General features: G+C 38.7%; 1 protein-coding gene across 1 annotated transcript in view; it reads right to left on the bottom strand.

The window, feature by feature from the left end:
• LOC113118069 (tyrosine-protein kinase yes-like) overlaps positions 1-13,058 on the bottom strand; it is a 26,963-nt gene extending 13,905 nt beyond the window's left edge. Inside the window, exons 1-2 of the mRNA XM_026286948.1 lie at positions 12,491-13,058; positions 812-1,102 (exon numbers count right to left, since the gene is read on the bottom strand). Of these exons, the coding sequence (XP_026142733.1) occupies positions 812-1,094 (283 nt within the window). The 5' untranslated portion in view covers positions 1,095-1,102; positions 12,491-13,058. The remainder of the gene's footprint in view (positions 1-811; positions 1,103-12,490) is intronic.

The following is a 13,058-nucleotide window of genomic DNA, read 5'->3' as shown; positions in this document are numbered from 1 at the left end:
TTTTCTACTGTAGACACATATCGCATTTATACCCAGCCTCTCGGAGTAAGACAGAAACAGACTTGGACTCAAGAGATCTCTACACAGCACTGCCTGAAGCAGAACGGAGATATTACCACTGAACAAAGAGGAAGAAATCACATTAGTTCCCCTCGCATTCATTTAGGCTTACTACAACTGCAGTTTGTAATTCTGATTTAATGAAACACACTGGATCTATTGTTTTAGTGTTCTTATTTACATAACATCTGGCTTACATGAACTCTAGCTTTTATTAAAAGTGCTTACATATGCAAACAAAACACCAAACACAACCTTTATCCTCATGATGACCCTGAGCTATTGAATCTGCTAGGAATCTATAGATGCCATATTTAATTTGATAAATAAGGCTCATGAAGGGACTGATGAACAACTATCAAAAAAACAGCTGTGGATCATTCAGGTAACAGCACAAGAATCAAAGGCATGTAAACTTTTGAACATGGTCATTTTTATCAATTTAACAATTATATTCTCTTATGAACTAAATATCTTTTAAGTGAAATATCTTATTCAGCTCAGTGCTAAATAAAAAATAACATGCATTTTGTATGTTCCATTTTATTTTAAAAAACATATATATTTATATTTATCCTTCACATATTTTGTATAGAGCTCTGAGCTCATAAAACCTGGAATGGAGTAATGTCAAGATCTATGAGGTCAGATCTGGTATCAGGCATCTGATATTGTTTCTTAGGAATTCTTGTTTCCTAAGAAAAGGTTACTTCAGAGATACAGTCAGAGCTCTTATCACTCGTCCACTCACCTGTGACGGCACCAGGGAAGGGGTTGCTCACAGCAACAGTGGAGAAGGACGAGGAGGCGGCTCCACCGAAGGGTGTGATGACAGAGGAGGAGCCACCAAACGGGGTGAGCCCAGTTGTGCGGCTGTTGTAGTTGTTGCTGGGGCCCTTCAGGGCAGGTGACTGGCCCATCTGAGTGGGGTCTGGTCCGTAGAGTCCCATGTGTGACCCAGGGGTGGGGTTGGTGGGATCTGGCCGGTACTTCTGTGTAGGACCCTTGTCCTCTTTACTCTTGACACAGCCCATAGTCAAGCCTGTGGAGAGAGGAGTTAATATTTACCAGCTCTCAAGGCATTTTTGCAAAAGGAGTGCAATCTTGACCTATCACAGCAATTGCAACACTTTATGGCTACATTCAAAACAAATGTACAACAAATCACACCAGACTGTTGAGATTCCCTGAGGGAGACTCTTCGCACACAATGGACCCTTTTTTATAGACTCTGATGTGATTTCCACATTTTTAACATTTCATTTTATCATCAATGTTGAAAGGAGTTACGACTTAAGTTTTTGTTTAAAAAAAATTAGCTAGCGGGACTCCGTAACTTCATAGTCTGCACTGAATGGGCACTGACTTAAAACATTTTGATATAATATTTCATGTTAGACATCGAACATAGATTAAAAATTCTACATGTAACACAAGTAATGTATTTTTATGAGAACAGTAACAATAAAGAGACTTAAAAGCAATTATGGATGTAAAAAATAAAGTACTATTGCGATAACTAAAGTAATACTATGTTCTTATACTTTTAATGCAATTAGTGTGTTCAGATAAGTGTGTCTTCCCTGTACCTGTTAACATTTAGTCCTTGTTTGTTTCAATTTAGTGAATTTGTAAGCAAGTAGAGTTTAATTAACATTAAACAATGCAGATTAAAAATATGTCACTTGTCAAACAAGGAAAGTTTTTTCACAATGAAGGAAACCTCAAATCAGGCCTCAGCTTAAGCATCTGCTTCCTGATACTAGCCGACTCAAAACTGCTTTCAACAGATTTGCCGTCATTCCGCAGCAATGCACACGTCAGAGTTAATCACACAGGCATCCTTTGACAGTGATCCACGTCCCTTACAACCCACACAAAAGTGTCAGGACGTGTTGAATGCTCAGTGTGGTCAATGTGATAGGAGGGCAATACCCTCGCAGGCAGAGCTTCAGAGAGATGATAGTATAATCTCCAGACGCCCCGTTCGCTGCTTGTGTTTCTGCCAGGCCTCTTTGTCTGGGCTGTACTCGGCACGACGCTGGCACACATGTGCAGGGGAATGAGGAATGAGTGTGGCCTTGAAGGAACAGGTGGCCCTGAGAGGAGGGTTTACGAGACACAGCAGGGCCACTCACAGATAGCTGGGAGAAACAGACTATGACAGACAACAAGATACATAGTGCAACAGTCATTTTGGAAGTTAAAATAACATGCATTTCCTCCATACAGGAATTTTACATTTTGAATGAAGACTTTAAAGAAAGACCTACTGGGAACTACTAAGTTGTTCATCAAAGGTATACTTCTGTTGAAGGCATCAGGAATCACTGTACTTTATACCATGTTCCTGGTGAAAAGCTACCAATCAGAGAATAAAACAAGCAACTCTCAAAAAGTACTGTTTAGAATTCGTATGCACAAATTGGTGAAAAAATAATTATCACTCCGAAATGGCAAGCAAATTTCACAAATAATTACAAAAACAAGTAAATAACACACTGAATTTAACATTACATTTTTAAGATTGAAATTATAATAATAATATTTTAGTTACAATTGATTAATTGATTGAGTAATTGGTGCATTTATTAATCTTTTTTTTTTTTTTTTTTTTACATTTGTATGGTCAGTTTTAATAATTAGTTTTTGGATTACTATTATGAATTGTTTCCATGCTGTTTTTAAATGCCAAATACTTTAACCAGAATATTTTAAACTGTTACCATTAACAACAAACTATTTAAAAATATATATAAATTATACAACTCATTACAGGGTAAGGCTGCAGTATTATGACAAAAAAATTGTATTGCTGATTGTTTAAGCTGCAAGATCCCTTACATCTTTTCTGCAATCCGTTGTTTATGATAAGAGAAGTTACGAGTGCACCGAATTCAGTCAGTGACCCTGCCTCATAACGGCCTGGTGTGGTTCATGGCCTGTAACTTGTAATTAAAAACCCCTATAGGAAAAATACTTTCATAACCAGGGCTACAGAAAAAGTGGGTAGCCTCTGTTAAACTTTATAGAAGGGAGTATTCCAGGGTTTGAAAATGGACAAATTCAAGCAAGACAAAAGTACTGAACAGTGGTTGAGCTTGTGTGTTTAGCTTGAAATGGGTCAAACATGTCCCGACACGGGAGCTGTGCCTGCCCCCTTGACCCTGTCAGGAAAAAGCTAGAAAGGTGTCACCTCTACAAGACAGGATAAGCCAATGATGGGTGCTTGCAAACACGCCAACATAGGCTTTAATCAATCCCATCTCCGAGAAGCGGAGGGCAGGAAGTAACTGGAGGAAGATCGGACCTCTGATGGAGTCACATAGAGCTCAGCACTACATCATCTGCTTCTAATACCCACAATGTAATTTCGAAGACTGGGCCCAAGGGGACTGCTGCATCCTTTCAATGAGGAGAACATTTATACGAACTCCAGACAGACGAGCTTCAGTCAATTCAACCTTGACCTCTGCTAGAATCAAGCATAAGAATCCTTTACAAATCCGATCTACAATGAGAGCAAGCGACATGAGGCCAGTGAAACTACACTGCTCCCATTATAATTGCAAAAGTGACGTCACAAGCCTGCACTGGACACTGATTTGTGGAGCGTGATGGGAGCGATTTCGTTTTGTAGCATCACTCTGTGCCACTTGCTCTCAATGTGGACACAGTGTTAAATAGTTTTGTTGGATTCAGACTTATAATGGGGAACCAAGGATCTGGTCTCTGAACACAATCTAAGCTTTGTAAGAGAGCTGCTCAGTGCTCAGTGTGTGACAAGCAGACAGAACTGATGGAGTGGCCGAGAGTGGGTTTGTCATGAGATCAAGACTTCAGTAGTCAATACCAGCAAACTTTCAATTCCCAATTTTGATAACACTCATATATTTATGTATTAAAATGCACCAGGGCTCCGGACTGCGAACAAATGGTCACATATTGAGACCATTTTTTCTGCCAGTGTAAGTCATTTTTGTGAGCAGTCTCACGACCACCACGTTATTCAACTCGTAAGCATTGCCATTTCTGCTGCATATCAGAAAGATTAAACTGCAAACAAACTAAACCATGCTACTAGTTTGAGCTGTGCTGTGCGGGCCGCAACAAAAACAAACTTTATCAGATTTCAGAATGGCTTTACTTGGACAGCACGGTGCTGTGAGATCCAATGAGAAGCATTTGAATTTGCCACCGAATAAATAAAGATTGCAGCAAGATCTAATGAAAAGCATTCAATTTCTGCAATGAAATCTGTCCTAAATGTTTCCAGCACTTTAAAAGGCATAGTTCACCCAAAAATGAAAATTTTATGTTTATCTGTTTTTATGTTTTATGTTTATGTTTACCCCTAGGGTATCCAAGATGTAGGTGACTTTGTTTGTTCAGTAGAACACAGACGAAGATTTTGAACTCAAACCGTTGCAGTATGTCAGTCTTATAATGGAGGTGAATGGGAATCATGGCTAAAACATACTATAAAAAAAATCCTTAAACTATAAAAAGCCAAATCAAACGCTTTGACTAGTAATGATACACTGATGTATAAAGACAAAAAGATCTATAAAGATCAATTTAAAAGACCTATCTCTCAAGTGGTCCATTTGAGAGATAGGTAGCGGTAATGTAGTTATAACTCTGTGATCGGTTCTCAATACACTCTAAATAGTGCTCTTTATGGCCATTTAATAGATACAGCGATAGTTTCACTTACGCACCAGTAAGGTGATATTTCAAAACATTTTTAAATCAAAAAACAGATTAAACCATCACCCTCTAAAAGCTCTTTATTTGAAAAGCAACATGAGTGACAGAGAGATTGAGAAGAGAGTATATTCCAGCAAGTGGGTAAGAGAGAGACAGAGGACTGGAAGAGAAAAGGCCGAAACAGAAAGTAGTTTGCAGATGTGAGGATTGTTGTCAAACAATGGGAGGTCTGTGCCTGTATAGAGGATTGAAAGACCATTAACAGTGTGTACACATCAGTGACATGGACAAATTGACCCTATTCTCTGTGCTCTGATGAACTCTGCACTGTACATCCATGTACATTTTCTCACACACACAGCTTGTCTGAAACCGGTGCAAGATGGGTCTTATATTCACAACCATTAACCTAAAAAATGAAGTCACTAAAACTTGCTCAGCGATCAGGAATGGACAACAAGTATTTAAGAGAAAGCTAGGAGGTTTAAGGAACTTATTAGGCCAAGTTTACACCTGGAGTTAAGACGCGATTTGATCTGCTTTCAATCACTTCCAGAGCAAAATTCAGCCGACCGGATTTCTTTCGTAGTGTGAACAAGCATGTGGTTGAGTGTTTGGACAGCCACCAAAGACATCTCCTCTCTGCCTAATGACCTAATTCTTAAACATTATGGGATGTGTTGCTGAAGCTGCTGCTCTCCATGTCATTTTCATGTGTTTTAATGCAAACTGTGCAAGATTTTTTTTGCCATAACAGATAGAGAGTTCAGAAAAGAGGGGGCTGAAAGCGGACAAAAGAGACAGATTAAAACACAAAGTGTAAATGAAAATGTGTTTCCCTGTTCTACTTGTGTATGTGATTGACCAAAATGCATTTTAATATCAGGCGTAATCAGGGCCTTATCTTCTTATTGACCTTTAGTCATTTCCACTATGTTCTCGGTCCCCAACACTAGAACAGGACAGAAGCTTAGGCTCATTATGAGCTTTAAGGGTCATTTAGTGCTGTTTAGTCTAACTGCAATGTAGAAGAATAGCCCCAGTGTGAGGGTGCGTGGGGTTCCTCATTTCAAATCCCCATCCTAGTCCTGAAGGTATTTAATCCTTCTAGTTGCACAGTCTAATCTTCTAGAGGACAGCATGGCCCCCAATGGCGCTGACACAGACCCAGACCACACCAACCACGCAAGGTCACTGATGCATGCAGACCACTCAAAATCATTCATAAAAGAATGATGGCAGCACAAGGCGGAAGAGATATCCAAGTGTCCTGTAAGATATCAAAAACATGAAAAAGGCACATGGTCGAACAAGTCTACTTAAGTGCTCTCCAATTCTCAAATCCACTCTCAAATCCACATCTGATCCTTCATGTTGTGCACAACACAAAGTGCTAACAGGGAAATCCTGGGTTTATAGAGGGATGCTTGGGTGTGTAAAACGTGTCTTCAAAAAAAAAAAAAAAAAAAAAAAAAAAAATTATAAAATAAAATACAAATTCGCTAGGTTTTAGATTGCCTGAATGAGGGAATAGCTTTCGAAACCATGCCAAAAATAAATAAAAAATAAATAAATAAACGAATTCATTCTGCTACCTGTGATTCTGGGAAAAAAATTTGAAAAAAAGATTTAAAGATTTAAAAAAGATTTAAAAATAAATAAATAAATAGGGAAACCCCTGTAAAACAATTTAAGTTTCACAGTCTAATAGTAAATGTTTTGTGAAATGTTCAGTGAATATAGATGTTTGAGAGACAGATAAATAGAGCAAGAGGATAAAATAAAAACTAAAGTAATGTTTTGTTTATTCACATTATATTCTAACAGTACAGGTAAGGCTCTCTTCACCTCTGAGTCATTATATTTCTTGAACTACAATGACAGGGTTTATTCTTTATAGTTATCCATTACAATGACTTTTTTAAGGGAAGTCAGTGAGGAAAGGCAAAGGGTCATATATCTCATTGACCATACCCAGTTGTTAAAGGTCCCATCTGTTAGGCAGTGTAAATCAACCCAAAATGGTTAGCAGGTTGGCCACTTGAACTTTAAGAACTGAACAGCTGAACAACCGAACAAGTGGCCAATATTTATTAAAGGAATATCAAATGACCCTTGTGATTACAGCAATATAAACAGCTGCTAAAACATGCGAGTAGACGGTCTGATCGATAAACTACAATAGAACATAATGAACTCTACCAGGCTAACAGGACTTGAAATCAAACTGAATCGAATTCAGTTAGATTGGATTACACAAGGTTGCTGAAACTTTCATTCATCCACCATCTGATCCGCCGGGCCTGTCAGAGGTAAGGGCATACATGCCATTTAGTGTTAAGTTTGAGGCCAGTAGGATTCTTTTATTAATAAGTATTAATACTTTTATTAAGCAAAGATGCATTAAATTAATCAAAAATGCCAATGAAGACATTTATAATGTTACAAAAGATTTCTATTTGAAATAAATGCTGTTGTTTTCAATGTTCAACATTCTTAAAAAATGTTTCTACAAAAACCAAAGGACAATGAAAACTGGAGTAATGCTGAAAATCAACATTGCCTTCACAGGAAAAAAAAATGAATTAAAACAGAAAATTATTTGTTATTTTAATTTGTAATAATATTTTACTATGTTAAACACAATCTTGGTTAGCATAAGATAATTCTAACAAAAGTAAGTAAGGAATAACTGATGACGGGTCATTGAAATATTTAAAAAGAATGCACACCCGAGGTGCTCATGTGGCCATGACATGAAGCGGAGTGGCCGTCACACCTTGGGTGTGCATTATTTTCTGATAATTTAATGGACCGGAGTCAATTATTGTGCTTATACTATGGTCACCACACCTAAAATAATTACAGACCTTATAATGTTAATCAGCCAATCAGATTCAAGCATTCAGCAGCCCTGTAAAATAAGAAATCTCACAAAACCAATCATAAGGGTAATATCTCGAAATGATGATTTATACATCAACTGAAAGCTGAATAATTACGCTTTCCTTTGATGTATGGTTTGTTAGGATAGGACAATATTTGGCTGAGATGCAACTATCTCAATATCTTGAGCCTGAATCCAAATTAAGTTCTTAGCAAGGCATATTACTAATCAAAAATTAGGGTTAGATATATTTACAGTAGGAAATGTACAATATATCTCCATGGAACATGAATCTTTACTTAATATCCTAATGATCTTTTTGGCAAAAAAAAAAAAAATCATTGAAAAAAATCATTTTGGCTATTGCTAAAAATATACCCCAGTGACTTAAGTGACTTCTTAATGACACTTTCTCAATAAATCATATTACACAGCAATCATTCGACCCGCATTCTAATCAACCAGTCAGTGATATGAACTCTCTAATTATGAGAGATCTCATTATCCCCTGAGCGCTGATGAGAGCCTCGAAAAGCACTCTGTTAGAATCATCAGCCCTGCTGCTTCAATACATGACTGAAGAGAGTGAGCTGACAGCCACGGGTCCTTGCTCATGGCGGCTGTACGATGACATGGTTAGTGATGGTCAGACACATTTGCACACAGATCTGATTAAGTCTCATCATCTGAATGCCACATGACATAAAACATGGGGCCACATGCCAGCGCTGGTCAGATCAAATGGATTAAGGGCAGAAAAGCAACAGCTCTGCAGAGATCGATCGTGTTGTTTGAATGTATGCTTACTTCATAGTCCGCAGTGGTACGTGTCCCAGGTCTTGATCACTGCATTAACAATCACTAGGATTTAATAGTGCATTACCTGAAGCATGAGTACTACTGAAGCGGATACTTTCTCCAATCTAAATGATACAAGGTACTGGGTAAGTTCACCCAAAAATGAAAACTTCTCATTCCTTATTTCTGCATCCTTGTTTCCTTTCCTTACGTCTTCGGTCCACCACTCAAAGGATGCGAGAGAAGGAGGCAAGGAAGAAAATGAGGATGGAGGAATCGAAACATTTGTATATTGGAATATTTTGATCGCTCAAGCATCGGTTCGAAGCGTCGTCAGCTGCGTTTAAGAGATCTACCCTTAAGTTGTTGAAGTTTAGTTAATATTGATTTGACAATTGTTGGTGAAATTAATAATATATCAATATATCAAGGTGCCTTGTTAAAAAAAATGCATGGTTAATGCAAATTCCAAAGGTATAACAAATTCAAATTGTTGAATGTAACAAGGAGAATTTGCAGATGCGTCAGGGTTTTCTGCATAGAACACACTTGCGTATCTTTGCTCATAGCTCCTCCAAAAGCTTCCTCACTTCTTGTTCCTCACGGTGCAATTAGAGAATTGAGATGTCTTTCAAGATAGCTAACTCTGATATCGATATCCGGGTTACAGGCTGGAAAATGGAAGAGCGAGGAAATGATGAAGCATCAATAAGAGTATTGATAAGCACCTATATCATGTCTTTGCAAACCTCTAACTCTGGATGGTGCAGGCTGATTGGTCTTTAATGCAAACTGATGATATTCACAGTGTTCAAGTACTTGCTACAAGGCTGATTGGTTCATGTTGCATGTGCAGCATACTGCTTAACATTTAAATGGCTGATTACCATTCACTAGAGCAGGGCTTCCCAAACCTGTTCTGGAGGACCCCCTGCCCTGAACATTTTGCAGGTCTCCCTAATCAGACACACCTAATTTAGTTCTTGCAGTCTACTATGAGCTGATGAGTGGAATCAGGCGTGTTAAATGAGGGAGACAAACAAAAGGTGCAGGGCGGGCTCCAAGAAAGGTTTGGTAAGCACTGCACTAGAGCACACTTTCCGAGTTCATCTGAAATCCTCCACCTTCCCCAGCTCCACCTGTATAGATCTGCTAGGGGTTAATGTATAAACTACTTGTGCAGCAGCAGTATGTCTTAAATACTCACATCACCATATAAGTGTATGCAATTACAATGCTAAAATCTTCAGAGTTGTCATAAAAGAAAAATAAATATTTTGAAAAATTTATCACCCGTTTTTGTTCACACATTGAAAGTCAGTGGGGTCCAAGCCACATTGGACCCTACTGACTTTCATTGTATTGACAGACAAAATAAATAAACTTTTTTGTGTGTGTGCGTGAACTATCACCAGCTATAAATATTGTGTCAACTAACAAATGAACACACATCACCTGTAATAACACGCCAACAAGGAAATGGGGAGGTGACTTCTCAATTTTTGGCAGAAAGCAGGCAGGTGGGTTAATCCGCCTACATGAATGAAATCTGCTCCTTCAAAGCAGGCTGTCCCAGCACCGAAGTTACATAACCAACGATACAAGTCTGATCTTGTACAGTTCTGTTGTATTCCATGTCCACCACATGCACAAACAACACACTGCAGCCAGGAATGGTCATGAATTTAAAGTTAAACCTGCAATTTTTCCATTAAACTCAAAAAAAGAAAGAAAGAAAAAAAGCAAAGCCTACAAAGTCTGCTACTTTAACCAATAAAATAACAATTCCATGGACATCCAGAAAGAAAATTATCTCGCTGCTGTTTTGAAGAACCCATAATACTTTTCTATACTTTGTTGATCATGTCGCTGCCTGCAGACATTCCTGATCCCAAACTATCTCTGAGCTCTAATCCTAATCCTAAAGTAGCACTTTCTGGTTTTCAGTGAAATCGCTGTGTTAGTAAATACAGAGCTTGGCTAAGCTGACTGCTGAACATTAAGTGTAACACTGTAGTTGATCTGGCAGACTCACAGCACTGCAGAATGGCCTAATCACCATGGCATTCTGCTGCTGCTGCCAATCAGAGCCAAACAAGGAGGGGGACAAACTTCCTTCCGAGTCCATTCATACTACAAAAGCCACCTGCTATGCCTGTCAAAGGCTGGAGTAAAGGGTGAGGAAGGACAGAAAAAGATGGACATGAAAGATGCATAGACCCATAACGGTCATAGTCAACCCCCTATTAGAATAATGAATATGTATAGTAACATCTTTGGCAAAGACGTGTGTTTGTAGTCAATGTAGTATTACTTTCAACACCTGCACTGCATATTAGTGAATAATAGTGCAGAAATAACTTCAGAATGACATCACTGATCGCTGTCATACTATGTACACAGTCTTCAGGCTAAAATCCCTCATTTTACAACATTTATGGCCTTTCCAGTGATTTATGCTTCCTCGTTGACATGTGTGTGTGAATAAAGGATCATAAAGGGACATGGAGTGTAGACAGTTCCTGAACTGAGAGTGGGAAACTTCAGAATGAATCCAATCCAACAAGCAATTCATATGTTTAGTACATTGCTTAAAACTGGGGATTTTCTGGTTTCAGGCCCTTGTTTTGGTGGAAAAATTCAACAGAATTTTTACTGTATAATCAGCGCTGTCAAAGCGAATACATACATATTCATGTTGATCTTGAGCATTAACTAAGCGTATTAGAATAATTTCTGAAGGATCATTTGACGCTGAAGACTGCAGCAATAGTTGCTGAAAATTCAGCTTTGGCAACACAAATTAAATGTTGAAACATTACAATATAAAACAATATATTACAATACAAAAGACTAAATTGTAATAATTTTTCACAGTATTACTGGTTTACATTATTAAACAATTTGTCCTGAAGACCGTTTTGCTATATTTGTCTTTTAATATTTAGATGTTTTTGTGTGTGTGTGTGTGTGTGTGTGTGTGTGTGTGTGTGTGTGTGTGTGTCTTTTTCAAGTTTTGTTGTGCCATTAAAATTGTTTTTGCAATCTTTGTAATTATTACAGGTCACTGAGGTCAAATCTTCATCCTTTCAATTAACAAGCTTGAAACCCACAAAAGGGCCAAAACCTGCATGACTCTGTGGAAATCAAAAGGAAATCAGTGGATCAAAGGGAAACAGTTCGGAGAGCTGAAGATGGTATATCATCATTCTCTTCACTCAGAATCAAGTCCGCGTCATCCAGTGGGGCAGAGGTTGTGCTCACAGAAGGATTACTGAAGGAGGATTATTCAGGCGCTTGCGCACGGACGAACTCGGCTTTTTGTTATTTCATTAATTATTCTATGTAAACAACCAAAAATGGTGTGAAATACCCGGATGTTGTGAGTGCCTAGACACTGGAGTGGATGGTTAACTGTGAAAGACCTACAACAAACTAGAAATGTCTGTTCTTAAGACTGCACAACTGATCAAGAATCCCTCTTAAACAATTAAAAGGCGAAAACTGTCGCGAAAACTTAGCCTACATAGTTTAAAGATAAAGTATTACACTATATCAAAGCGAGTCGTTAACACACTGGTCCACACGCGTCGCACCGTGTTCCTTGTGGCGCCTCTATGTAAACTACAGGCCTCCACTATGGACTTACGTCCACAAAATCCACATATACAGACAGACATGCGAGAATAGTTCACTTTTTAGTGTTCTGGTACTGGTGTTCACAATTACATCCGATTAATTTCGAACGGGACGTTTGGCGTTTTCTCGGAAAATCTACAGTTCATGTGGGAACTTTGAGGAGCCACGTTTCATTCTCGGTCTGTGTGCAAGAGAGCACGGTAGTCGGGAGCTCTTTTGAAAAACAGAACTAGTCCTGGGACAAGAAAGTGTCTGCTGCAGGGATTTAAGAGAAAACCCTGAACTAAGCGCCTACTGTTGTTTTCAAGCACCACAAATCACACTCGTTTCACACAAGGCGAGAGACTAGGCCATTTGAATACACTTTCACGAAAGGAACCAAATCAGTTTTCTCACCTTTGCCGAATCGGTTCTTCTTTTTTCTTTCTTGAGGTTACATACGCCTTCCGACCGCTTCGTCCTGAGTAAATGTTTCAGTGTAGCACTTAAAGTGGTATTGTGGTGTTCAACTTGAAAATCACAGCCTGTCCCATTCCTTTGCCATGTAACGCCTCACGAGACGTGATAAATAAACGCTGTGCCCAATAGAGGGGAAATCCGTGATAGATATTATTAATCCAGTCACGTTACTTGGTTTTGTTCTTGTGTTGCAGTAAAAGGAAAAGAGTAGCAGTGACCAATTCTTGCAAACAAAAACCTTTAAACCGGAACCGGTAGAGATTGTGTGGCTATGCTACATGACAAAAGCCAGCTCTAGGAATAGTGGATGGACTCCCGCAAATGTTCCTCCTCCCTCCGCTCTGAACTGCTTTAACTTGCGCCAACGCATCCCACAATATGGCCGCCGCAGGGATTGGGGAGCGGGAATAAATCACAGTTTCTCAGTTGAGAAGTAGACGATAGACCATGAGCCATTGATATTTTAAGTTGAATAGTATCGCAGGTCGCCTTTGTATTATCTCAA

This window comes from Carassius auratus, chromosome 2, assembly GCF_003368295.1.
Source record: "Carassius auratus strain Wakin chromosome 2, ASM336829v1, whole genome shotgun sequence".
NCBI classification, from domain to species: domain Eukaryota; kingdom Metazoa; phylum Chordata; class Actinopteri; order Cypriniformes; family Cyprinidae; genus Carassius; species Carassius auratus.
This window is presented reverse-complemented; position numbering and strand designations above follow the sequence as displayed.